This window comes from Oncorhynchus keta, chromosome 14 (assembly GCF_023373465.1).
Source record: "Oncorhynchus keta strain PuntledgeMale-10-30-2019 chromosome 14, Oket_V2, whole genome shotgun sequence".
NCBI classification, from domain to species: Eukaryota; Metazoa; Chordata; class Actinopteri; order Salmoniformes; family Salmonidae; genus Oncorhynchus; species Oncorhynchus keta.
This window is the reverse complement of record NC_068434.1, coordinates 9,233,801-9,259,724: the sequence shown is the minus strand read 5'-3', so window position 1 is coordinate 9,259,724 and position 25,924 is coordinate 9,233,801. Positions and strand designations below refer to the sequence as shown.

Genomic DNA, 25,924 nt, shown 5'->3' with positions numbered 1-25,924 from the left:
CCTCTCATCCTCCTCTCACCATACTCCGCTGTCTCCTCCTCCTCTCACCATGCTCCTCCTCTGTCTCCTCCTCCTTTCACCATACTCCTCCTCTCTCCTCCTCCTTTCACCACGCTCCTCCTCAGTCTCTTCCTCCTCTCACCATGCTCCTCCACTCCTCTCACCATGCTCCTGCTCGGTCTCCTCCTCTCACCATGCTCCTCCTCTGTCTCTTCCTCCTCTCACCACGCTGCTCCTCGGTCTCCTCCTCTCTCCTCTCCTCTCACCATACTCCTCCTCGGTCTCCTCCCCTCTCACCACGCTCCTCCTCTCTTCTCTCACCGCGCTCCTCCTCTATCCTCTCCTCTCACAACGCTCCTCCTCTTTCCTCTCCTCTCACCATGCTCCTCCACTCCTCTCTCCATGCTCCTCCTCTCTCCTCTCCTCTCCTCTCCTCTCACCATACTTCTCCACTCCTCTCTCCTCCCCTCTCACCATGCTCCTCCACTCCTCTCTCCTCCTCCCTTCTCACCATACTCCACCACTCTCAGTCATTCCAACTATACCAGGGGTATTCAAATCCAAGCCTAGAGGTCCTCCACTCCTCTCTCCTCCTCCCTTCTCACCATACTCCACCACTCTCAGTCATTCCAACTATACCAGGGGTATTCAAATCCAAGCCTAGAGGTCCTCCACTCCTCTCTCCTCCTCCCTTCTCACCATACTCCACCACTCTGTCATTCCAACTATACCAGGGGTATTCAAATCCAAGCCTAGAGGTCCTCCACTCCTCTCTCCTCCTCCCTTCTCACCATACTCCACCACTCTCAGTCATTCCAACTATACCAGGGGTATTCAAATCCAAGCCTAGAGGTCCTCCACTCCTCTCTCCTCCTCCCTTCTCACCATACTCCACCACTCTCAGTCATTCCAACTATACCAGGGGTATTCAAATCCAAGCCTAGAGGTCCTCCACTCCTCTCTCCTCCTCCCTTCTCACCATACTCCACCACTCTCAGTCATTCCAACTATACCAGGGGTATTCAAATCCAAGCCTAGAGGTCCAGAGTACTACTTCCGGTGAATGTTCTACCTGATAATTCATTTTACCCACCTGGTGTCCCAGGTCTAAATCAGTCCCTGATTAGAGGGGAACAATGCAAATCTGCACAGCAGTGGAACTGGCTTGGAGGTCCAGATTTGAAAACAATTCTCTCACCCATAGGTCAATGACTCAATATTCTATTACTACTCCCTCACTTCCTCCAACAACATTGTTCTACGTTGTTTTCTTCTCAAGCTAACACATTGGTCTCTCTCTCTCTCTCTTCAATCTCTCCTCTTTCTCTTCGCTATATTTCTTCACTCTTCGCTATCTCACCTCTCTCTCTCTTCGCTATCCATCTTCTCTCTCTCTTCGCTATCTCTCCTCTCTATCTTCGCTATCTCTCCTCTCTCTCATTTCGCTATCTCTCCCCTCTCTCATTTTGCTCTCTCCTCTCTCTCTCTTCGCTATCTATCTTCTCTCTCTCTTTGCTCTCTCTCATCTATTTATTTGCTATATTTCCTCACTCTTCGCAATTTCTCCCCTCTCTATCTACGCTAACTCTCCTCTCTCTTATTTCACTCTCTCCTCTCTCTCTTCGCTCTCTCTCCTCTCTCACTTTTTTGCTATCTCTCTCTCTCTTTTTTTGTAGCTTGTCAGATCTCCTGCACATGTCAGTGCAGATCTCGTCCGGCATGCGCTACCTGGCCTCTCTGAACTTTGTGCACCGAGACCTGGCCACACGCAACTGCCTGCTGGACCGCAGACTCACCATCAAGATAGCAGACTTCGGCATGAGCAGAAACCTGTACAGCAGTGACTACTACCGCATTCAGGGGCGGGCTGTGCTGCCCATCCGTTGGATGGCCTGGGAGAGCATTCTACTGGTGAGAAAGCACAATACCTCAGGGTCATTCCACAAAATGATGGCCTGGGAGAGCATTCTACTGGTGAGAAAGCACAATACCTCAGGGTCATTCCACAAAATGATGGCCTGGGAGAGCATTCTACTGGTGAGAAAGCACAATACCTCAGGGTCATTCCACAAAATGATGGCCTGGGAGAGCATTCTACTGGTGAGAAAGCACAATACCTCAGGGTCATTCCACAAAATGATGGCCTGGGAGAGCATTCTACTGGTGAGAAAGCACAATACCTCAGGGTCATTCCGCAAAATTACTCCCTTTTGGGTAGTTAACTTGATGAAAAAATGTAACATTTTATTTCACAAAATGTTACAATTTTGTCATGACGAGAATGTTCAACCTCTCAAGAAGTTAAATAAATAAATAAATGACTATAGTAAGGGCTTATTCAGTGCCAAATAAAGTAACAGGGTTGACTGTCACAGAGTTGACCGTAACATGGCCATAAATCCCCTTGTGACAGTGAGAATGGAAGCGTGTTGTGTGCAACAGGAAGGGGCAATTGAATGCAAGCTTCACAAAAAAATGTAAGACCCTGGCGGGCTGCCAGTAAAAGCCATTTCCAGCCTGTCTATCTATGGGCAACAATCTTGACCTGTTATGCTCAGCCCTCTCAGTTTTCCACCACAAAAAAAACAATAAAATGGGTCATAAAGAGTGGAATCAGCTCACCTGATTTGATAGTATGATTTGACTATAATTTTATATATATATATATATATATTTTTTTTTTAAGGAATAAGTTTCACCATATTAAAAAGATAGTTCAGTTCACGTGACAGGGTTGACTTTAAAATGAGGGGCATGTTGTTTTTTTTTTTGTTTTTTTACATTAAAATGAATCACTAATCACATTAAATAAATAATCATCTTTAGAAATGAATCACTAATCACATTAAATAAATAATCATCTTTAGAAATGAATCACTAATCACATTAAATAAATAATCATCTTTAGAAATGAATCACTAATCACATTAAATAAATACTCATCTTTAGAAATGAATCACTAATCACATTAAATAAATACTCATCTTTAGAAATGATTCACTAATCACATTAAATAAATAATCATCTTTAGAAATGAATCACTAATCACATTAAATAAATACTCATCTTTAGAAATGAATCACTAATCACATTAAATAAATAATCATCTTCAGAAAGGATTAATTGTAACAAAATAACAGGGCTTCACTATGATGGTGTTGCTCTGAACCAGAGCATGTGAGCTGAGTTGAGCAGTTGGAAATCCAGCTCATTGCTCTGGCACATCACATCCTTTCCAACCGCTCGTCTAAAAAACGCTCAACGCTCACAAGTTTAAAATAAACTGCTGCTCCAAATTCACTCCATTCATTAAAATCCCAGTTTAACCAACATCCATCTATTGTTGTGACTACCTGGATCTACCATTTTGGTTTAGAAGTATTGAAACCAAAACCATATGATTTGAATGAAAAGTATTTGAATAATCAACATGAAAAGGTGAATGTGGGAAGTGCACATAATTTCAAATAGGCTACATTCTTAAAAAAAAACATGATTTCACCTTTATTTAACCAGGTAGGCTAGTTGAGAACACCTTTATTTAACCAGGTAGGCTAGTTGAGAACACCTTTATTTAACCAGGTAGGCTAGTTGAGAACACCTTTATTTAACCAGGTAGGCTAGTTGAGAACACCTTTATTTAACCAGGTAGGCTAGTTGAGAACACCTTTATTTAACCAGGTAGGCTAGTTGAGAACACCTTTATTTAACCAGGTAGGCTAGTTGAGAACACCTTTATTTAACCAGGTAGGCTAGTTGAGAACACCTTTATTTAACCAGGTAGGCTAGTTGAGAACATCTTTATTTAACCAGGTAGGCTAGTTGAGAACACCTTTATTTAACCAGGTAGGCTAGTTGAGAACATCTTTATTTAACCAGGTAGGCTAGTTGAGAACATCTTTATTTAACCAGGTAGGCTAGTTGAGAACACCTTTATTTAACCAGGTAGGCTATTTGAGAACACCGTTATTTAACCAGGTAGGCTAGTTGAGAACACCTTTATTTAACCAGGTAGGCTAGTTGAGAACACCTTTATTTAACCAGGTAGGCTAGTTGAGAACACCTTTATTTAACCAGGTAGGCTAGTTGAGAACATCTTTATTTAACCAACCACTCCAGCCCCACTACTCGCTCCACTCCAGCCCCACTACTCGCTCCACTCCAGCCCCACTACTCGCTCCACTCCAGCCCCACTACTCGCTCCACTCCAGCCCCACTACTCGTCCTATGCATTAGTGCACACCATAGCAAAACACTTATGAAACCCCTCCCCGCTTGTCTAGTTTCTTCCGTTTGTTGCCAAATCAATACGACCCAGATAGATCCCGTGGTTGTTGGTGTGAGGTTTAGGGTGAAGTTGGCCCTTGATGCTGATCTTGGGTTAGTTTAGCATTTTCTGCACTAAAAACTAAGGTTAGGATTGGGGGAGGGGAATCTGATTCTAGATCTGTACCTAGGGGAAACTTCACTGTCTGTGTGGTTCCTCTCCAGGGTAAGTTCACCACGGCCAGCGATGTGTGGGCCTTTGGCGTCACCCTGTGGGAGATCTTCACTCTGTGTAAAGAGCAGCCTTACAGCCTACTGTCAGACGAACAGGTCATCGAAAACACTGGCGAGTTCTTCCGGAACCAGGGCAGACAGGTTAGTGATTTTATTTATTTTAATTTATTCATTCATTCATTTATACACGGGTGGCAAAAACATTTAAAAGAGAGAAGAGTGGTATCCGGGTACTGGATTCATCAGTGCATAGGATTAGACATGTCATTAGGTCGAGTAACTTAGCGTTGTCTCACATTCAACAACATGTTATTAGGTAGAGTAACTTAGCGTTGTCTCACATTCAACGACATGTTATTAGGTAGAGTAACTTAGCGTTGTCTCACATTCAACAACATGTTATTAGGTAGAGTAACTTAGCGTTGTCTCACATTCAACAACATGTTATTAGGTAGAGTAACTTAGCGTTGTCTCACATTCAACAACATGTTATTAGGTAGAGTAACTTAGCGTTGTCTCACATTCAACAACATGTTATTAGGTAGAGTAACTTAGCGTTGTCTCACATTCAACGACATGTTATTAGGTAGAGTAACTTAGCGTTGTCTCACATTCAACAACATGTTATTAGGTAGAGTAACTTAGCGTTGTCTCACATTCAACAACATGTTATTAGGTAGAGTAACTTAGCGTTGTCTCACATTCAACAACATGTTATTAGGTAGAGTAACTTAGCGTTGTCTCACATTCAACGACATGTCATTCTTTTTCATATGGGTAAAATATTATTTAGTCTTGTGCTCAAATTGTTGTCATCCTGCATGCAACGTAAACTCATCCTACATGCAACGTAAACTCATCCTTGCATGCAATGTAAACTCATCCTGCATGCAATGTAAACTCATCCTGCATGCAATGTAAACTCATCCTGCATGCAATGTAAACTCATCCTGCATGCAATGTAAACTCATCCTGCATGCAATGTAAACTCATCCTGCATGCAATGTAAACTCATCCTGCATGCAATGTAAACTCATCCTACATGCAATGTAAACTCATCCTGCATGCAATGTAAACTCATCCTGCATGCAATGTAAACTCATCCTGCATGCAATGTAAACTCATCCTGCATGCAATGTAAACTCATCCTGCATGCAATGTAAACTCATCCTGCATGTTATGTAAAGTCCATTATATATCTGTGACTATTATATATCTGTGACTATTATATATATGTGACTATTATATATCTGTGACTATTATATATCTGTGACTTTTATATATCTGTGACTATTATATATCTGTGACTATTATATATCTGTGACTATTATATATCTGTGACTTATATATCTGTGACTTATATATCTGTGACTTATATATCTGTGACTATTATATATCTGTGACTTTTATATATCTGTGACTATTATATATCTGTGACTTATATATCTGTGACTATTATATATCTGTGACTATTATATATCTGTGACTATTATATCTGTGACTATTATATCTGTGACTATTATATATCTGTGACTTATATATCTGTGACTTATATATAACTGTGACTATTATATATCTGTGACTATTATATATCTGTGACTATTATATATCTGTGACTATTATATATCTGTGACTATTATATATCTGTGACTATTATATATCTGTGACTATTATATATCTGGGACTTTTATATATCTGTGACTTTTATATATCTGTGACTATTATATATCTGTGACTATTATATATCTGGGGCTTTTATATATCTGTGACTATTATATATCTGGGGCTTTTATATATCTGTGACTATTATATATCTGTGACTTATATATCTGTGACTATTATATATCTGTGACTATTATACATCTGGGCATAACAGTAATGTTTTGGCACCCCATCCCCCGTCCACCCCATTTTTCTTCTAGATCTTTCTATACGCCCCACTGCTCTGTCCTCCCTCTCTATTTGAGCTGATGATGCGTTGTTGGGACCGCGACATCGCCGATCGACCCACCTTCGAGGGGTTGTACCAGGCCTTACGACCACACGTGGTCCAGTGAACTTTGAACCCTGGCACAACCAACGGGCTGTCCTGAGTGAGAGGTCTATTTAGCCTGAATTCTCTTCTCTTAACCCCTCTGACTGACAGACAGATGGACAGACGGACAGACAGGGAGACAGACAGGAATCAGACAGACAGACATACAGACAGCGGGGAGGACTGGAAGAGGATGCAGCGATGTTGTCATTTTAAGAGAGCAGGAAGTGGGTTGAGGTTATCACTTCCAGAATGTGGACCACTTCTTTCATATTTCACATTCTTCAGTGATGGACTTTAATCATTTGAAATCCATGAAAAAAAGCTCTCACCCTTTTTTGTCTGTTGATGGTTTGTGTAAATTGAATTCTGTTCATCCATCTTTATTACAGTATGTTGTGTTTTCACATGTTGATTTTGTATGGTAGGCCTACCAAAGAAAACATAATGTCCCTAATACCTGGCCTAGTAAGAAATCGACAACTGGACAAATGCTTTTGTCTTGAGGTTCTGTGTTTTTGGTGTGTAAAGCACTGCTGCCTGGTCGTCTTCCATTTATCCATTGTTCCTTTTATTAGGTTCTGTGTTTTTGGTGTGTAAAGCACTGCTGCCTGGTCGTCTTCCATTGTTCCTTTCATTAACCCCACACTGGACTATGATCATGTTGATTTGTTTGACTCAGATTCTATTGATCTTTTTGAATATGAATGTTCTATAGGACAGTTTGGATAAGGCCTTTGGCTAAAGCAGAACTACTGTCATAGCTAGAATAGGACCCTAAGCCTCTGACCCTAACCCTAACCCTCTGACCCTAAGCCTCTGACCCTAAGCCTCTGACCCTAACCCGCTAACCCTAACCCTCTCATCCTAACCCCCTGACCCTACCTCTAACCCTCTGACCCTAACTCTAACCCTAACCCTGCTTTAGAGAGGGTTGGGGAGCCACAATGGACTGATGATGAGGAATAGAAAGCACTGTCCCCTTGGAGATGTCTAACGCAAGGCACTGTCCCCTTGGAGATGTCTAACGCAAGGCACTGTCCCCTTAGAGATGTCTAACGCAAGGCACTGTCCCCTTGGAGATGTCTAACGCAAGGCACTGTCCCCTTGGAGATGTCTAACGCAAGGCACTGTCCCCTTGGAGATGTCTAACGCAAGGCACTGTCCCCTTGGAGATGTCTAACGCAAGGCACTGTCCCCTTGGAGATGTCTAACGCAAGGCACTGTCCCCTTGGAGATACCCACCGCAAACTGTGCAGCCTTATCAGATAGCATTAAAGCTCGTTAGCATTATTAGATGTCATTAGCTATCCCTTACAGAGATTCAGTCTTCTGGATTGAGTAGCTGGAGGCTGGTTAGCGTTGGTCCAGGGGCGTTTGTGCGCGTTCCAGTGGAGGAACACTCACTGACGGTGACGTGGACCAGAGCTAGAAGCTGGACAACACTCTTTACAAGTATACAGTAGCTAGCATGTTGCTGTTGCCAAGCCTTTGATCACACAGTAGCTAGCATGTTGCTGTGACCCAGCCTCTGATCACACAGTAGCTAGCATGTTGCTGTGGCCAAGCCTCTGACCATACAGTAGCTAGCATGTTGCTGTGGCCAAGCTTCTGACCATACAGTAGCTAGCATGTTGCTGTGACCAAGCCTCTGATCACACAGTAGCTAGCATGTTGCTGTGGCCAAGCCTCTGATCACACAGTAGCTAGCATGTTGCTGTGGCCAAGCCTCTGATCACACAGTAGCTAGCATGTTGCTGTGACCAAGCCTCTGATCACACAGTAGCTAGCATGTTGCTGTGGCCAAGCCTCTGATCACACAGTAGCTAGCATGTTGCTGTGACCAAGCCTCTGATCACACAGTAGCTAGCATGTTGCTGTGACCAAACAGCTGTTGTGTTCACAGCTCCGCCTTCAGATGAATTGAGCCATAGCAATAGAATTACTGCTGTACATCCCTGTTCTAGGGAGCAGGGAAGTTACTGCTGTACTTCCCTTCGCCTGTTCTAGTACACATATTTCTATGATTGTAGCTGGCTTGCATAGAATTCATTCTGAGTTGCAGGGGATTGAAATGAAGGTTAACCTTAATTGTGGTTGTAAATATAACTGAAAAGCGATCTCTGTGTAGATGTCACTTGTCCATTGGGAGATCAATCGATATTGTCATGTTAGTGTAAAAGTTTTAAAAAGCAAAGTTTTACTTTTTTTTGTTATTTCAAAACATTATGCCCCCCCCCCCTATTTTAAGTACATTTATTTGTATTGCTGCATCCTCTGTTGCCACAATATCTGAGTGAATGAACAGGCATCAAGTGTTTAAAAGTGGCTGACACCAAAGATCTCAACATTGAAATCAGCTTCTGACATTTCTTGTGTTGGTTGTCATTGTTAAGGTTATTAACATTAATGTCAATGTGTTGTGTTGTTCACCTGTACTGTATCTGATGCTTCACGGTGTGTCTGTGTCTGCTGGGAGGAGGGGCTCTGCTGGGAGGAGGGGCTCTGCTGAGAGGAGGGGCTCTGCTGGGACGTAGGGCTCTGCTGGGAGGAGGGCTCTGCTGAGAGGTAGGGCTCTGCTGGGACGTAGGGCTCTGCTGAGAGGTAGGGCTCTGCTGGGAGGTAGGGCTCTGCTGAGAGGTGGGGCTCTGCTGGGAGGAGGGGCTCTGCTGGGAGGTGGGGCTCTGCTGAGAGGAGGGGCTCTGCTGGGAGGAGGGGCTCTGCTGGGAGGAGGGGCTCTGCTGAGAGGAGGGGCTCTGCTGAGAGGAGGGTCTCTGCTGAGAGGAGGGTCTCTGCTGGGAGGAGGGGCTCTGCTGAGAGGAGGGTCTCTGCTGAGAGGAGGGGCTCTGCTGAGAGGAGGGGCTCTGCTGGGAGGAGGGGCTCTGCTGAGAGGAGGGCTCTGCTGGGAGGAGGGGCTCTGCTGGGAGGAGGGGCTCTGCTGAGAGGAGGGTCTCTGCTGAGAGGAGGGTCTCTGCTGAGAGGAGGGTCTCTGCTGAGAGGTAGGGCTCTGCTGGGACGTAGGGCTCTGCTGGGAAGAGGGGCTCTGCTGGGAGGAGGGGCTCTGCTGGGAGGAGGGGCTCTGCTGGGAGGAGGGGCTGTGCTGGGAGGAGGGGCTCTGCTGGGAGGAGGGGCTCTGCTGGGAGGAGGGCTCTGCTGAGAGGTAGGGCTCTGCTGGGAGGTAGGGCTCTGCTGGGAGGTAGGGCTCTGCTGGGAGGTAGTGCTCTGCTGGGGGAGGGGCTCTGCTGAGAGGAGGGGCTCTGCTGGGAGGAGGGGCTCTGCTGGGAGGAGGGGCTCTGCTGGGAGGAGGGGCTCTGCTGGGAGGAGGGCTCTGCTGAGAGGAGGGGCTCTGCTGGGAGGAGGGGCTCTGCTGGGAGGTGGGGCTCTGCTGAGAGGTGGGGCTCTGCTGGGAGGAGGGGCTCTGCTGGGAGGAGGGGCTCTGCTGGGAGGAGGGGCTCTGCTGAGAGGTGGGGCTCTGCTGGGAGAAGGGGCTCTGCTGGGAGGAGGGGCTCTGCTGGAAGGAGGGCTTTGCTGAGAGGAGGGGCTCTGCTTAGAGGTGGGGCTCTGCTGGGAGGAGGGGCTCTGCTGGGAGGAGGGCTTTGCTGAGAGGGGCTCTGCTGGGAGAAGGCTTTGCTGAGAGGAGGGCTCTGCTGAGAGGTGGGGCTCTGCTGGGAGGAGGGGCTCTGCTGAGAGGTGGGCTCTGCTGGGAGGAGGGGCTCTGCTGAGAGGAGGGGCTCTGCTGGGAGGAGGGGCTCTGCTGAGAGGTGGGGCTCTGCTGGGAGGAGGGGCTCTGCTGAGAGGTGGGGCTCTGCTGGATGTGTTATGTGTATGTTTGACATTCCACAGAGCACTGGGGGAAGTGGTTCAACTTGAAGTGTGTTTACATGCCCCATTGTTGTGCAGTACAATCTGCACCGCATGGAGAGGGGAGGGAGGGATGAAGGGGGAGAGAGAGATGTAAGGAAACCACTAAACTCAATGTCCCAGAGGTCTTTGCTGAAGTGAGCCTGTGTTAGCTAATGTTCGTTGGTAAAGATGAATCCCTTAATTCTGGTCCAGACAGAATAAATCGTGTTTTTTTGTTTTCCATTGGTTGGGATTGGATAGAAGAAAGCAGGTTATTGAACCGAGCTCTGTAACACTTCCTCTCTGGAGTGGCTTTCTCCACTTTTTTGGTTGCCATGGAAGCACAACTGTGGTAAAGGGGTAAAGGAGGTTTTGAGGGAAAGGTTGGATTGAGCCTGTGTGCATGTGGCAGTCTGCGGGTGGTAATGACTGGTTGGTTTAGTGTTTGAATGCATAAGGGGTGGTAATGACTGGTTGGTTTAGTGTTTGAATGCATAACGGGTGGTAACGACTGGTTGGTTTAGTGTTTGAATGCATAACGGGTGGTAATGACTGGTTGGTTTAGTGTTTGAATGCATAACGGGTGGTAATGACTGGTTGGTTTGGTGTTTGAATGCATAAGGGGTGGTAATGACTGGTTGGTTTAGTGTTTGAATGCATAACGGGTGGTAATGACTGGTTGGTTTAGTGTTTGAATGCATAACGGGTGGTAATGACTGGTTGGTTTGGTGTTTGAATGCATAACGGGTGGTAATGACTGGTTGGTTTGGTGTTTGAATGCATAACGGGTGGTAATGACTGGTTGGTTTGGTGTTTGAATGCATAACGGGTGGTAATGACTGGTTGGTTTGGTGTTTGAATGCATAACGGGTGGTAATGACTGGTTGGTTTGGTGCCAGGTGATAGAGGACACTCTGATTTTTCACTTTTCTATTCATCGCTTCAGTTTAGAAACTCTTCTCATACATACGTGGCTGACTTGTACATAGTGTAGTCAGAGTAGATTTGTATAGTAATATATTGGGTGCTGAGGAGAAGATTCCAGCCCCATGACAGTTTTCCTCTGATCTTTTCTTTCTCTTTGTTTCTTATATTAAAATCAAACTTGACAAACGGTATCGTGTCTTTTTTTTTTTATCATAAAAAAAATATATATATATGTTTTCAAAGTGAGAGAAACAAAGGAAATACATTCACATGAGTACTGCAACGCGTACTCCACCCATGCTCTACCAAGGGTTTCCAGCACACGGCTTTGACCAGAGGATGCGAGCGGAGCTGGGGTGGAGCGAGGAGCGCAGCGTGCGGAAATCTGAGCAGATTGAACTTATTTGTTAGTGTCTTTCTCTCCCGCTCAAATTTAGCTCCAATACCACCTAGCCACGAGCTCTGGTCATGCTCTGGCCATGCTCTGCCCAGCATTTTTCACTTCCTTCATCACTGTTCTTTTAATTATTGTTGTATTTATTCAGCCTACCACCACCCCACCACCCCACTACCCCACCACCCCACTATCCCACCACCCCACCACTAATGTGCAGAGGTGTTGAATATGAGTCAAACAAGAAATAGGTCACCACGTGTGTTAATTGATGACAAGACAACCAATGAGCCCACGCAGCAGCATCAGAGACGTTTGGGATTCTATATCGGCTGTTGTTTAAAAAAAGAGGAGTGCGAAATTTGTCAATGAACTGTTAAGATGTGAGAGCAACAGGGCCACAGTTATAATTAAAGCATCTGATCATCAATGGATTAGAGATGAAAAGCTGTTTTTTTTTAAATGCAGTGGCCACATAGCCTATCACCTAGGTAAGAAATATTTATATATTTCTTAATTTATATATTTCTTAATTCCATTCTTTTACTTTTAGATTTGTGTGCATTGTTGTGAATTGTTAGATACTACTGCACTGTTGGAGCTAGGAACACAAGCATTTCGCTACACCTGCAATAACTTCTGCCTAATACAGTATGTGTGTGACCAATACAATTAGATTTGATTTGGATTTCGTTTTCATATTTGGATAATGACTGTCGGACCCACCTATGTGAAGCTAGCCTCAATAAGGATGTATAGTCTTTGGTTGAATTTATATAACAACATTCCATGTCTGTTTATATGGCATTATTAAACTAGTTTCTATACATTAGCATCACTTTCAATTAGAGACTTTTATTTTGATGGTAAAACGCAAATTCCAAACCTTATTGTGGCTAGCTTTAATTAGATGTCGCCGTTACAAAAACAGTTTGCCGTTTTGAAAATTAGTGCATACTGCAGTTATAATGCTATCTGACTACAATATTTGTTTTGTAAAGGCGGACCCGGTCTAGTCAATACACACTAGCCAGATGCAGATTAAGCTAGCTAGCAGTTTATAATCAGAGAGGAAGAACGAGAGAGAGGCCCAATTTGGCAGAAAATCTGTCCCTTCAGCAGGTGGCGTTTTTGTTCTCGTTGTTGTTTCACGCACCGAGTTTTTCTATGGAGGTCAATGAGAGTGTTAAATTTGGTCAACAAATAATCATTGTTTATTTGCTACTTGAAGTTTATTTGAATTTTCACAATGCTTAAATTGTTACGAGTGTACTGATATAAGTGGGACACGTGACAACCTGACAACTTTGAGGGGAAAAAAGCAACATATCGGAGTTGTCTGCTGTGCATATTCATTGACGTGAGGCTTGTGGCGTCGAACCTCTCTCCATTGAATGCATGCGGGTGACGTCAACAACCCTCATCGAATATTCAAATTAGGTGATTACAATAATGAGATGTATCCACCAATCCGAAGAAAGGATAGGCGGGACCTAGACAGCCCGCAGTACCGCACGACTTCCCTTGTTAGGGCGGAGAGACAAGTAAATCTTGTCAGTATTGCCGTAACTTTGTTAAAACGTTAGTTTGGCATAACAGGGCTAACTGGCTGACTAGCTTGTTTAGTTCATTATCTAGCTAGTTATTTTTCATAAACTGAAATTAGATTTCAATAAGAGAACAACAGGTGGCTGCCTAGCTAATATTTACTCACATCGATTCCTAATTGATTGTGGCTCAGTTGGTAGAGCATGGCGCTTGTAACGCCAGGGTAGTGGGTTCGATTCCCGGGACCACCCATACGTAGAATGTATGCACACATGACTGTAAGTCGCTTTGGATAAAAGCGTCAGCTAAATGGCATATATTATTATTATTATTATTGCAGTTTCCGCTGGTCATTGTTTTCAGGATAGTTGCATTAGCGCTAGCTAGGGACCTAAATAAAGGTAGCTAGCTACCCCAGAAACTTCTAATAACATCTGTATCAAAGATATTTATAAGTGACTTTGTCTTACTGTAAACCAAAGTCAACGTAGTAGGGCGACGGCTTTACCTCCAGTTTCCAAACTGTCATCAATGTTGGGGAAATGCTTGATTGTTAAGGCATGATTCTACTATTTGTATGAATATTTAGCACTTTTGAAGGTGAACACCAAACAGATTATTTCGTTTTGCTATGTTAATAGGAGAAAAACATTGTTTGTGTCGCATCAGCTAGCTGTTTTTTTTAAATGACCAGCACCGTCCCAGAGGTTGGGGGAGTGTGTCTGATGACCAGCACCGTCCCAGAGGTTGGGGGAGTGTGTCTGATGACCAGCACCGTCCCAGAGGTTGGGGGAGTGTGTCTGATGACCAGCACCGTCCCAGAGGTTGGGGGAGTGTGTCTGATGACCAGCACCGTCCCAGAGGTTGGGGGAGTGTGTCTGATGACCAGCACCGTCCCAGAGGTTGGGGGGGGGGGAGTGTGTCTGATGACCAGCACCGTCCCAGAGGTTGGGGGAGTGTGTCTGATGACCAGCACCGTCCCAGAGGTTGGGGGAGTGTGTCTGATGACCAGCACCGTCCCAGAGGTTGGGGGGGAGTGTGTCTGATGACCAGCACCGTCCCAGAGGTTGGGGGAGTGTGTCTGATGACCAGCACCGTCCCAGAGGTTGGGGAGTGTGTCTGATGACCAGCACCGTCCCAGAGGTTGGGGGAGTGTGTCTGATGACCAGCACTGTCCCAGAGGTTGGGGGGGAGTGTGTCTGATGACCAGCACCGTCCCAGAGGTTGGGACCAGCACCTGTCCCAGAGGTGGGGGAGTGTGTCTGATGACCAGCACCGTCCCAGAGGTTGGGGGAGTGTGTCTGATGACCAGCACCGTCCCAGAGGTTGGGGGAGTGTGTCTGATGACCAGCACTGTCCCAGAGGTTGGGGGAGGGTCTGAGACCAGCACCGTGTGTCTGATGACCAGCACCGTCCCAGAGGTTGGGGGAGTGTGTCTGATGACCAGCACCGTCCCAGAGGTTGGGGGGGAGTGTGTCTGATGACCAGCACCGTCCCAGAGGTTGGGGGAGTGTGTCTGATGACCAGCACCGTCCCAGAGGTTGGGGGAGTGTGTCTGATGACCAGCACCGTCCCAGAGGTTGGGGGAGTGTGTCTGATGACCAGCACCGTCCCAGAGGTTGGGGGAGTGTGTCTGATGACCAGCACCGTCCCAGAGGTTGGGGGAGACCAGCACTGTGAGGTCTGATGACCAGCACCGTCCCAGAGGTTGGGGGAGTGTGTCTGATGACCAGCACCGTCCCAGAGGTTGGGGGGGAGTGTGTCTGATGACCAGCACCGTCCCAGAGGTTGGGGGAGTGTGTCTGATGACCAGCACCGTCCCAGAGGTTGGGGGGGAGTGTGTCTGATGACCAGCACCGTCCCAGAGGTTGGGGTCTGAGTGTGTCTGATGACCAGCACTGTCCCAGAGGTTGGGGGAGTGTGTCTGATGACCAGCACCGTCCCAGAGGTTGGGGGAGTGTGTCTGATGACCAGCACTGTCCCAGAGGTTGGGGGGGAGTGTGTCTGATGACCAGCACCGTCCCAGAGGTTGGGGGAGTGTGTCTGATGACCAGCACTGTCCCAGAGGTTGGGGGAGTGAGGTGTCTGATGACCAGCACCGTCCCAGAGGTTGGGGGAGTGTGTCTGATGACCAGCACCGTCCCAGAGGTTGGGGGAGTGTGTCTGATGACCAGCACCGTCCCAGAGGTTGGGGGGGAGTGTGTCTGATGACCAGCACCGTCCCAGAGGTTGGGGGGGAGTGTGTCTGATGACCAGCACCGTCCCAGAGGTTGGGGGAGTGTGTCTGATGACCAGCACCGTCCCAGAGGTTGGGGGAGTGTGTCTGATGACCAGCACCGTCCCAGAGGTTGGGGGTGTGTCTGATGAGTGTGGTTGGGGGAGTGTGTCTGATGACCAGCACCGTCCCAGAGGTTGGGGGAGTGTGTCTGATGACCAGCACTGTCCCAGAGGTTGGGGGGAGTGTGTCTGATGACCAGCACTGTCCCAGAGGTTGGGGGAGTGTGTCTGATGACCAGCACCGTCCCAGAGGTTGGGGGAGTGTGTCTGATGACCAGCACTGTCCCAGAGGTTGGGGGAGTCTGATGACCAGCACCGTCCCAGAGGTTGGGGGAGTGTGTCTGATGACCAGCACCGTCCCAGAGGTTGGGGGAGTGTGTCTGATGACCAGCACCGTCCCAGAGGTTGGGGGAGTGTGTCTGATGACCAGCACCGTCCCAGAGGTTGGGGGAGTGTGTCTGATGACCAGCACTGTCCCAGAGGTTGGGGGAGTGTGTCTGATGACCAGCACCGTCCCAGAGGTTGGGGCACCGAGAGGTGTGTCTGATGACCAGCACCGTCCCAGAGGTTGGGGGAGTGTGTCTGATGACCAGCACCGTCCCAGAGGTTGGGGGAGTGTGTCTGATGACCAGCACCGTCCCAGAGGTTGGGGGAGTGTGTCTGATGACCAGCACCGTCCCAGAGGTTGGGGGAGTGTGTCTGATGACCAGCACCGTCCCAGAGGTTGGGGGAGTGTGTCTGATGACCAGCACTGTCCCAGAGGTTGGGGAGTGTGTCTGATGACCAGCACCGTCCCAGAGGTTGGGGGAGTGTGTCTGATGACCAGCACTGTCCCAGAGGTTGGGGGAGTGTGTCTGATGACCAGCACCGTCCCAGAGGTTGGGGGAGTGTGTCTGATGACCAGCACCGTCCCAGAGGTTGGGGGAGTGTGTCTGATGACCAGCACCGTCCCAGAGGTTGGGGGAGTGTGTCTGATGACCAGCACCGTCCCAGAGGTCCCAGAGGTTGGGGGAGTGTGTCTGATGACCAGCACCGTCCCAGAGGTTGGGGGAGTGTGTCTGATGACCAGCACCGTCCCAGAGGTTGGGGGAGTGTGTCTGATGACCAGCACCGTCCCAGAGGTTGGGGGAGTGTGTCTGATGACCAGCGCCGTCCCAGAGGTTGGGGGAGTGTGTCTGATGACCAGCACCGTCCCAGAGGTTGGGGGAGTGTGTCTGATGACCAGCACCGTCCCAGAGGTTGGGGGAGTGTGTCTGATGACCAGCACTGTCCCAGAGGTTGGGGGGGAGTGTGTCTGATGACCAGCACCGTCCCAGAGGTTGGGGGAGTGTGTCTGATGACCAGCACCGTCCCAGAGGTTGGGGGAGTGTGTCTGATGACCAGCACCGTCCCAGAGGTTGGGGGGAGTGTGTCTGATGACCAGCACCGTCCCAGAGGTTGGGGGAGTGTGTCTGATGACCAGCACCGTCCCAGAGGTTGGGGGAGTGTGTCTGATGACCAGCACCGTCCCAGAGGTTGGGGGAGTGTGTCTGATGACCAGCACTGTCCCAGAGGTTGGGGGGGAGTGTGTCTGATGACCAGCACCGTCCCAGAGGTTGGGGGAGTGTGTCTGATGACCAGCACCGTCCCAGAGGTTGGGGGAGTGTGTCTGATGACCAGCACCGTCCCAGAGGTTGGGGGAGTGTGTCTGATGACCAGCACCGTCCCAGAGGTTGGGGGAGTGTGTCTGATGACCAGCACCGTCCCAGAGGTTGGGGGAGTGTGTCTGATGACCAGCACCGTCCCAGAGGTTGGGGGGAGTGTGTCTGATGACCAGCACCGTCCCAGAGGTTGGGGGAGTGTGTCTGATGACCAGCACCGTCCCAGAGGTTGGGGGAGTGTGTCTGATGACCAGCACCGTCCCAGAGGTTGGGGGAGTGTGTCTGATGACCAGCGCCGTCCCAGAGGTTGGGGGAGTGTGTCTGATGACCAGCACCGTCCCAGAGGTTGGGGGAGTGTGTCTGATGACCAGCACCGTCCCAGAGGTTGGGGGAGTGTGTCTGATGACCAGCACCGTCCCAGAGGTTGTCCCAGAGGTTGGGGGAGTGTGTCTGATGACCAGCACCGTCCCAGAGGTTGGGGGAGTGTGTCTGATGACCACCGTCCCAGCACCGTCCCAGAGGTTGGGGGAGTGTGTCTGATGACCAGCACCGTCCCAGAGGTTGGGGGAGTGTGTCTGATGACCAGCACCGTCCCAGAGGTCCCAGACCAGCACCGTCCCAGAGGTGGGGGAGTGTGTCTGATGACCAGCACCGTCCCAGAGGTTGGGGGGGAGTGTGTCTGATGACCAGCACCGTCCCAGAGGTTGGGGGGGAGTGTGTCTGATGACCAGCACCGTCCCAGAGGTTGGGGGAGTGTGTCTGATGACCAGCACCGTCCCAGAGGTTGGGGGAGTGTGTCTGATGACCAGCACCGTCCCAGAGGTTGGGGGAGTGTGTCTGATGACCAGCACTGTCCCAGAGGTTGGGGGAGTGTGTCTGATGACCAGCACCGTCCCAGAGGTTGGGGGAGTGTGTCTGATGACCAGCACCGTCCCAGAGGTTGGGGGGGAGTGTGTCTGATGACCAGCACCGTCCCAGAGGTTGGGGGAGTGTGTCTGATGACCAGCACCGTCCCAGAGGTTGGGGGAGTGTGTCTGATGACCAGCACCGTCCCAGAGGTTGGGGGAGTGTGTCTGATGACCAGCACCGTCCCAGAGGTTGGGGGAGTGTGTCTGATGACCAGCACTGTCCCAGAGGTTGGGGGGGAGTGTGTCTGATGACCAGCACCGTCCCAGAGGTTGGGGGGGAGTGTGTCTGATGACCAGCACCGTCCCAGAGGTTGGGGGGGAGTGTGTCTGATGACCAGCACCGTCCCAGAGGTTGGGGGGGAGTGTGTCTGATGACCAGCACCGTCCCAGAGGTTGGGGGGGAGTGTGTCTGATGACCAGCACCGTCCCAGAGGTTGGGGGGGAGTGTGTCTGATGACCAGCACCGTCCCAGAGGTTGGGGGGGAGTGTGTCTGATGACCAGCACCGTCCCAGAGGTTGGGGGGGAGTGTGTCTGTGCTCATGCGGCAGGTGTTAATTTATGTATTTTTATTGAACCTTTATGTAACTAGACAAGTCAGTTAAGAACACATTCTTATTTACAATGACAGCCAACCAAAATATAGGACAGAACACTCATCAAGAGAAGAGAGACAACACACCACTACATAACGAGAGACCTATAAAGACAACAACATAGCAAGGCAGCAACACATGACAACACAACATGGTAGCAACACAACATGACAACAACATGGTAGCAACACATGACAACACAGTAACTTTTACCAGCATCATAGTACACGTATTGGTGAAGAGCTGTGACATGTGAAACAGGAGTGATAGTGTAAGCAATATGTTATGACTTCGTTAAAAAAGATTGTATGAACTCGTAAAATTATTATGTGACCTGCAGTCCTATTCAGGTCCTGATTGGTTAACAAGCTTATTTGACACGTCAAATAAGTGTTATTAGATGTGTATTTTTTTAAAGACCCAAACGGCGTCCTATATACGAATTGGACGGCGTCCTATATACGAATTGGACGGCGTCCTATATACGAATTGGACGGCGTCCTATATACGAATTGGACGGCGTCCTATATACGAATTGGATTAGATGTGACGGTAGGAAGATTTAAATGTAACATTGAGCTTCAACCCGAGACTACTATACAGCGCAACTATAATTCATAAGATATATATAATGCTTAACTTGTATTATTTTTGTATTCCTTTCACATAGACATCATTATCCACCCATTAGTAAACGTTGATGTTAAGGAGAGGACTAACAACAGGGGGCAGTATTATCTTAGCTATGGAGAGTAGCCTATACTGTGTCACACTGATGGAGGGATGACACAACAGCACAATGCATTGTCATATTTTCTTCCAGAGAGTATAACCAAACATACAGTCAGTCACCTAAGGCTCTGTGTTTTGTGCAGTCGTCTGAGGATGGTGCCTGACCATCTGACATTAAAGAAAGAGGGGACAGTTTGGTGAAAAGGCTTTAAATAAAGGTTCAAATCCAGGCATGTCACATGATTGTGCAAAACACAGGGCGCTAAAATATACAACCAATGTGGCTTCACCTAATAAAGGTACACAGTGCCTTCAGAAAGTATTCATACCTCCTTTGCTTATTCCAAATATTGTTGTGTTACAGCCTGAATTCAAAATGGATTATTTGTTTTTGTCATCCATCTACACAATACACCATAATGACAAAGTAAAAAAAAAATGTTTTTAGACATTTCTTTGCACATTTATTGAAACGGAAATACAGAAATAGCTCATTTACATTAAAGTACCTTTGGCAGCGATTACAGCTGTGAGTTTTTCTGGGTAAATCTTTTATGAGCTTTGCACACCTGGATTGTATAACATTTGCACACAATTCTTCAAGCTCCGTCAAGTTGGTTGTTGATCATTGCTAGACAGCCGTTTTCAAGTCTTGCCATCAAGGGTGTTGTGCCGCAGGAGCATGAAGGAGCAGTTTGAGAATACACAGCAGAACTATTTCTGGGAAATGTATTCTGATCAATTCTAAATAGATTATATTGAATTACCATGAAAAGAAATGGTAGAATGACAAAACAAATATATATGTAGCAGCCTAGAGCAGTTAGTTTTTTGGCCCTAGCACTACACAACTGATTCAAATAATCAACTAATCATCAACCTTTCATTATTTGAATCAGCTGTCTAGTGTGAGGGCCAAAAACCAAAATGTGCACCCCTTTGGGTACCAAGTTGGATGTAATAATGCATTTTGTTGATCGTTTATTGAGATGCATGAGTACATCACAACAAAAAATATTGATTTTTTTTTTATGGCTGTTTTGAAACAAATTTGCTGCAATTCATACGTAGTAATGATTTATGTTCAATACTTGGTCAATTGATTTGATGCTATAATCTTTGCAAATACATTTTCTGAATCGATAGTTCACCTCCCTTTTTTTATTGTATTCTGTAATAGGTTATATTGTAACCATGTGTGAAAGCTAATCAAATCAAAGTTTATTTATGACACAGCATTTCGTATTGTATTCATTCATTTGTGGTTGTCCGTCACTTCGTATGACATGTAAAGAACTACAATTAGTATTACATGTGACAAATTCACAAAACGTCTAATATGTTACACATTTACGAAACGTGTAACATGTTAGGAATTCTAGCTAGGTGATTAACATTAGCTAGCTGGCTAACATTAGCTAGGATAGGTGTTGGGGTTAGGGTTACGTTTAAGTGTTAAGGTTAGGGGCAGGGTTAGCTAACATGCTAAGTAGTAGCAAAGTAGCTAAAAGTAGTAAGTACTTGAAATGTTGCTAAAATGCTAAAGTTGTCCGTTTATAAGCTTCAAACTCGCAACCTTTTGTTTTTGCTTTAATTAACCATCTGTCTTTTGTAACCATACCAAATACGTAACATATCATACTAATTTGATTGTCCCGGATTTACATTTACTATGTTACGTCTAGTCTATGAGACCAGGCTGCGAAATGCATAGGCTATTTATATTAAACCGATTGAAATCAATCAAATGATTGGCATGAAGATGCAGTTTCACCGGTAAACATGAAGAATTATCATTCATGATTGACAGTAATGATGGCCTATTTTGAAATTAGGTATGCCTAACTGGGTGTTTGAGGGTATTCAAAATAAAAAATATGTGTGGGCATAGGCATATGTTGCAATTGGAGGATACATTTTATGCATATTCTATAACAGGACTCTCCAACCCTGTTCCTGGAGAGTTACCATCCTGTAGGTTTTCATTCCAACCCTAATCTAGCTCACCTGACTATAATAATTAGCTGATTTATAAGATAAATCAGGTTAGTTACAAGGGTTGAAGTGAAACCTTACAAGGGGTATCTCTCCAGGAACAGGGTTGGAGAGCCCTTTAATGATAGGTGGAGGAAATTATGACATCAATTATATTTTTTGCGTTCCCTCACCTAAAAAAACAGCACTACACCAAGGCTTGCCATAGATTTTCAAGCCGATTTAAGTCAAAACTGTAATAAACTGTAATACAAATAAACATTTAAACCTGTAACTCAGCCACTCTGGAACATTCAGTGTTGTCTTGGTAAGCAAATCCAGTGTATACAGTGAGGCAAACAAAGTATTTAGTCAGCCACCAATTGTGCAAGTTCTCCCACTTAAAAAGATGAGAGAGGCCTGTAATTCATAGGTACACTTCAACTATGACATACAAAATGAAAAAAAAAAAATCCAGAAAATCACATTGTAGGATTTTTAATGAATTTATTTGCAAATTATGGTGGAAAATAAGTATTTACACAATGGTTGTGTAAAAGCAATTGTGCAGACATCACATAAGTATCAACTATATCACAACCATTGTGTCAGATTGAGTGCCTGACTGCCTGAGTGCCTGAGTGCCTGATGTGGCAACTGGGTGTGTTGTGGAAATACACTGAGTGTACAAAACATTATGAACACCTGCTCTTTCCATGTCACAGACTGACTGGGTGAATCCAGGTGAAACCTATGATCCCTTATTGATGTCACTTGTTAAATCCACTTCAATCAGTGTATATGAAGGAGAGGAGACGGGTTAAAGAAGGATTTTTAAGTCTTGAGACAATTCAAGACAAAATATTTAAGTGCCTTTCATTCAACAGAGTACGGTCGTAGGTACCAGGCCACACCGATTTGAGTGAGTCAAGAACTGTAACGTTGCTGGGTTTTTTCACGCTCAACAGTTTCTCGTGTGCATCAAGAACGGTCCACCACCCAAAGGACATCCAGCCAACTTGACACAACTGTGTGAAGCATTGCAGTCAACATGGGCCAGCATCCCTGTAGAACGCTTTCGACACCTTGTAGAGTTTCATGCCCCGACGAAATGAGGCTGTTCTGCACGTGAAAAGGGTGCAACTCAACATTAGGAAGGTGTTCTTAATGTTTTGTACACTGTTTGTTTCACGTAGCCAGAAAACAACGGCCTGTATAATTCTCTCCGTGCAATCCACGACAGTACAAAACAAATGTGTTTGCGTAACAGATGCTTCCATAAGTGTCTCTCTGCCACCAGTAGATTTCAGAACAATTAGGTCTTCACTCTTCTTAACTCTTCCAAACCTATAATTGCTGTTGAAACCACTACTCTTATTTCTCATGGTCATTTTTTTCTTTCTCTCTCTCCATGCCTGGCATTAAAACATGTTATTTTCTCACAACGTGGTTCCTCTCTGCGGCTGCTGCATGTCCACGTTCAACAGTAGACAATAGCCTTATGTAAAGACAGTGCACCTCCTTATGTGACCTGACTAGCTCTACTTCTGTTACTATGGACTGGTATCTCATACAGTAACTACCAGCAACTTTATCATTTCACAACCTTTTTTTACTCTTTTTTCTTTACAGAAAGTACATTTCAAAGCACGGGTAGCTTAGTGGTTAGAGTGTAGAGGCGGCAGGGTAGCTTAGTGGTTAGAGTGTAGAGGCGGCAGGGTAGCTTAGTGGTTAGAGTGTAGAGGCGGGAGGGTAGCTTAGTGGTTAGGGTGTAGAGGAGGGAGGGTAGCTTAGTGGTTAGAGTGTAGAGGAGGGAGGGTAGCTTAGTGGTTAGAGTGTAGAGGCGGCAGGGTAGCTTAGTGGTTAGAGTGTAGAGGCGGCAGGGTAGCTTAGTGGTTAGAGTGTAGAGGAGGGAGGGTAGCTTAGTGGTTAGAGTGTAGAGGCGGCAGGGTAGCTTAGTGGTTAGAGTGTAGAGGCGGCAGGGTAGCTTAGTGGTTAGAGTGTAGAGGCGGCAGGGTAGCTTAGTGGTTAGAGTGTAGAGGCGGCAGGGTAGCCTAGTGGTTAGAGTGTAGAGGCGGCAGGGTAGCCTAGTGGTTAGAGTGTAGAGGCGGCAGGGTAGCCTAGTGGTTAGAGTGTAGAGGCGGCAGGGTAGCCTAGTGGTTAGAGTGTAGAGGCGGCAGGGTAGCTTAGTGGTTAGAGTGTAGAGGCGGCAGGGTAGCCTAGTGGTTAGAGTGTAGAGGCGGCAGGGTAGCTTAGTGGTTAGAGTGTAGAGGCGGCAGGGTAGCCTAGTGGTTAGAGTGTAGAGGCGGCAGGGTAGCCTAGTGGTTAGAGTGTAGAGGCGGCAGGGTAGCCTAGTGGTTAGAGTGTAGAGGCGGCAGGGTAGCCTAGTGGTTAGAGTGTAGAGGCGGCAGGGTAGCCTAGTGGTTAGAGTGGGTAGCCTAGAGGCGGCAGGTAGCCTAGTGGTTAGAGTGTAGAGGCGGCAGGGTAGCTTGGTTAGAGTGGTTAGAGTGTAGAGGTGGTAGGGTAGATTAGTGGTTAGAGTGTAGAGGCGGCAGGGTAGCTTAGTGGCTAGAGTGTAGAGGCGGCAGGGTAGCCTAGTGGTTAGAGTGTAGAGGCGGCAGGGTAGCCTAGTGGTTAGAGTGTAGAGGCGGCGGGGTAGCCTAGTGGTTAGAGCGTTGGACTAATAACCGGAAGGTTGCAAGTTCAAACCCCCGAGCTGACAAGGAACGAAATCTGTCGTTCTGCCCCTGAACAGGCAGTTAACCCACTGTTGCTAGGCTGCCATTGAAAATAAGAATTAGTTCTTAACTGACTTGCCTGGTTAAATAAAGGTGAACTTATTATTATGTTTTTGAAATATAAATGTATTCATACATCGTCAAAATCCCAAATGAAACAACCCTATGAGTTATTTTCTTCTTCTTCTCCCATTTAGTAATAGTAGAGAGTTAAATGATGTTATGTAGGCCACTGTACCAAATGCACCATTGGCATTACGTACAGTAGCCTACAAAACATCAGGGGGCTGTTTGTTTTGCTCCACAGGACTAGGAAACTTCTCCTGCTCTTTTATCGGACAATAATGCCCTTTTGATGGTCCATTGGCCAGAAGCCTGCACGTGGTGGGAGCCACGTAAGCTACAAACAAGCAGTTTTGTGCTTCTGGAGCTAGAGGTAATGACTCAATGTATAGGGTAGTCATGTGTTCCGATAGAGCAAGAGATAATGAATAGGGTAGTCGTGTGTTCCTCTGGAGCAAGAGGTAATGAATATGGTAGCCATTATGAAATACACACTTATTGGATCTGGGTTTCACCTCAATACCTATATCCCAATCTGATATATTCATCTAAACTGTATGGCTCCACATGTTAAAGAGAATTGGTCTGACTCTGAACCAGCACAGCGCAATGAAAGACCAGAATGTTCTCTTGGTTGTCATTGTATGGTTTGTGTTCTGTTGTGTTTGTGCTCTGTTTTGTATTCTGGTTTGTGTTCTGGTTTGTGTTCTGTTGTGTTTGTGTTCTGGTTTGTATTCTGGTTTGTGTTCTGTTGTGTTTGTGTTCTGGTTTGTGTTCTGGTTTGTGTTCTGTTGTGTTTGTGTTCTGTTTGTGTTCTGGTTTGTGTTCTGGTTTGTATTCTGGTTTGTGTTCTGGTTTGTGTTCTGTTGTGTTCTGGTTTGTGTTCTGGTTTGTGTTCTGGTTTGTGTTCTGGTTTGTGTTCTGGTTTGTGTTCTGGTTTGTGTTCTGGTTTGTGTTCTGGTTTGTGTTCTGGTTTGTGTTCTGTTGTGTTCTGGTTTGTGTTCTGTTTGTGTTCTGGTTTGTATTCTGGTTTGTGTTCTGGTTTGTGTTCTGTTGTGTTTGTGCTCTGGTTTGTATTCTGGTTTGTGTTCTGGTTTGTATTCTGGTTTGTGTTCTGGTTTGTGTTCTGGTTTGTGTTCTGGTTTGTGTTCTGTTGTGTTCTGGTTTGTGTTCTGTTGTGTTCTGGTTTGTGTTCTGGTTTGTGTTCTGTTGTGTTTGTGCTCTGGTTTGTATTCTGGTTTGTGTTCTGGTTTGTGTTCTGGTTTGTGTTCTGGTTTGTGTTCTGGTTTGTGTTCTGTTGTGTTTGTGTTCTGGTTTGTATTCTGGTTTGTGTTCTGGTTTGTGTTCTGGTTTGTGTTCTGTTGTGTTTGTGTTCTGTTGTGTTTGTGTTTGTGTTCTGTTGTGTTTGTGTTCTGGTGTTTGTGTTCTGTTGTGTTTCTGTTGTGTTTGTGTTCTGTTGTGTTTGTGTTCTGTTGTGTTTGTGTTCTGTTGTGTTCTGTTGTGTTTGTGTTCTGTTGTGTTTCTCATCTTGGATATTTTCTTTGTCCTTAGTTCCCCCGTTCTTCTCTTTATTTATTTATTTTTTACAAAAAGACTTAGGGCAAGAAAGCCAAGGGAGTCCATGACCAGGGAATAGTTAAGTATATTCTGATACCGCAGTATGTCCACAGTACACCTCTTACCTTAAAACGCGTGTTTGATCTACATTAAGGACGCTGGTGGGTTCTGTTTCTCAACGTCTACAACCATAA

The 25,924-nt window shown here is 46.4% G+C and overlaps 1 protein-coding gene and 1 long non-coding RNA gene across 25 annotated transcripts in view; both read left to right on the top strand.

Moving 5' to 3' along the window:
• The window catches only part of ddr2l (discoidin domain receptor family, member 2, like), a 64,233-nt gene extending 52,739 nt beyond the window's left edge, over positions 1 to 11,494 (top strand). The window contains exons 15-21 of one of the 24 annotated variants that reach the window (XM_052460982.1): positions 1,677 to 1,911; positions 4,492 to 4,641; positions 6,423 to 9,139; positions 9,212 to 9,552; positions 9,874 to 9,909; positions 9,946 to 10,225; positions 10,279 to 11,494. In XM_052460982.1, the coding sequence (XP_052316942.1) occupies positions 1,677 to 1,911; positions 4,492 to 4,641; positions 6,423 to 6,557 (520 nt within the window). In that variant the 3' untranslated portion in view covers positions 6,558 to 9,139; positions 9,212 to 9,552; positions 9,874 to 9,909; positions 9,946 to 10,225; positions 10,279 to 11,494. The other 23 variants (XM_052460990.1, XM_052460991.1, XM_052460994.1 and 20 more) reach the window with 23 other exon arrangements.
• Positions 4,775 to 5,735, top strand: LOC127907193 (uncharacterized). The gene is made up of 3 exons (XR_008063674.1): positions 4,775 to 4,816; positions 4,862 to 5,041; positions 5,087 to 5,735. It is a non-coding gene; the product is annotated as an uncharacterized LOC127907193 (long non-coding RNA).
• Positions 11,495 to 25,924: the final 14,430 nt, after the last annotated feature.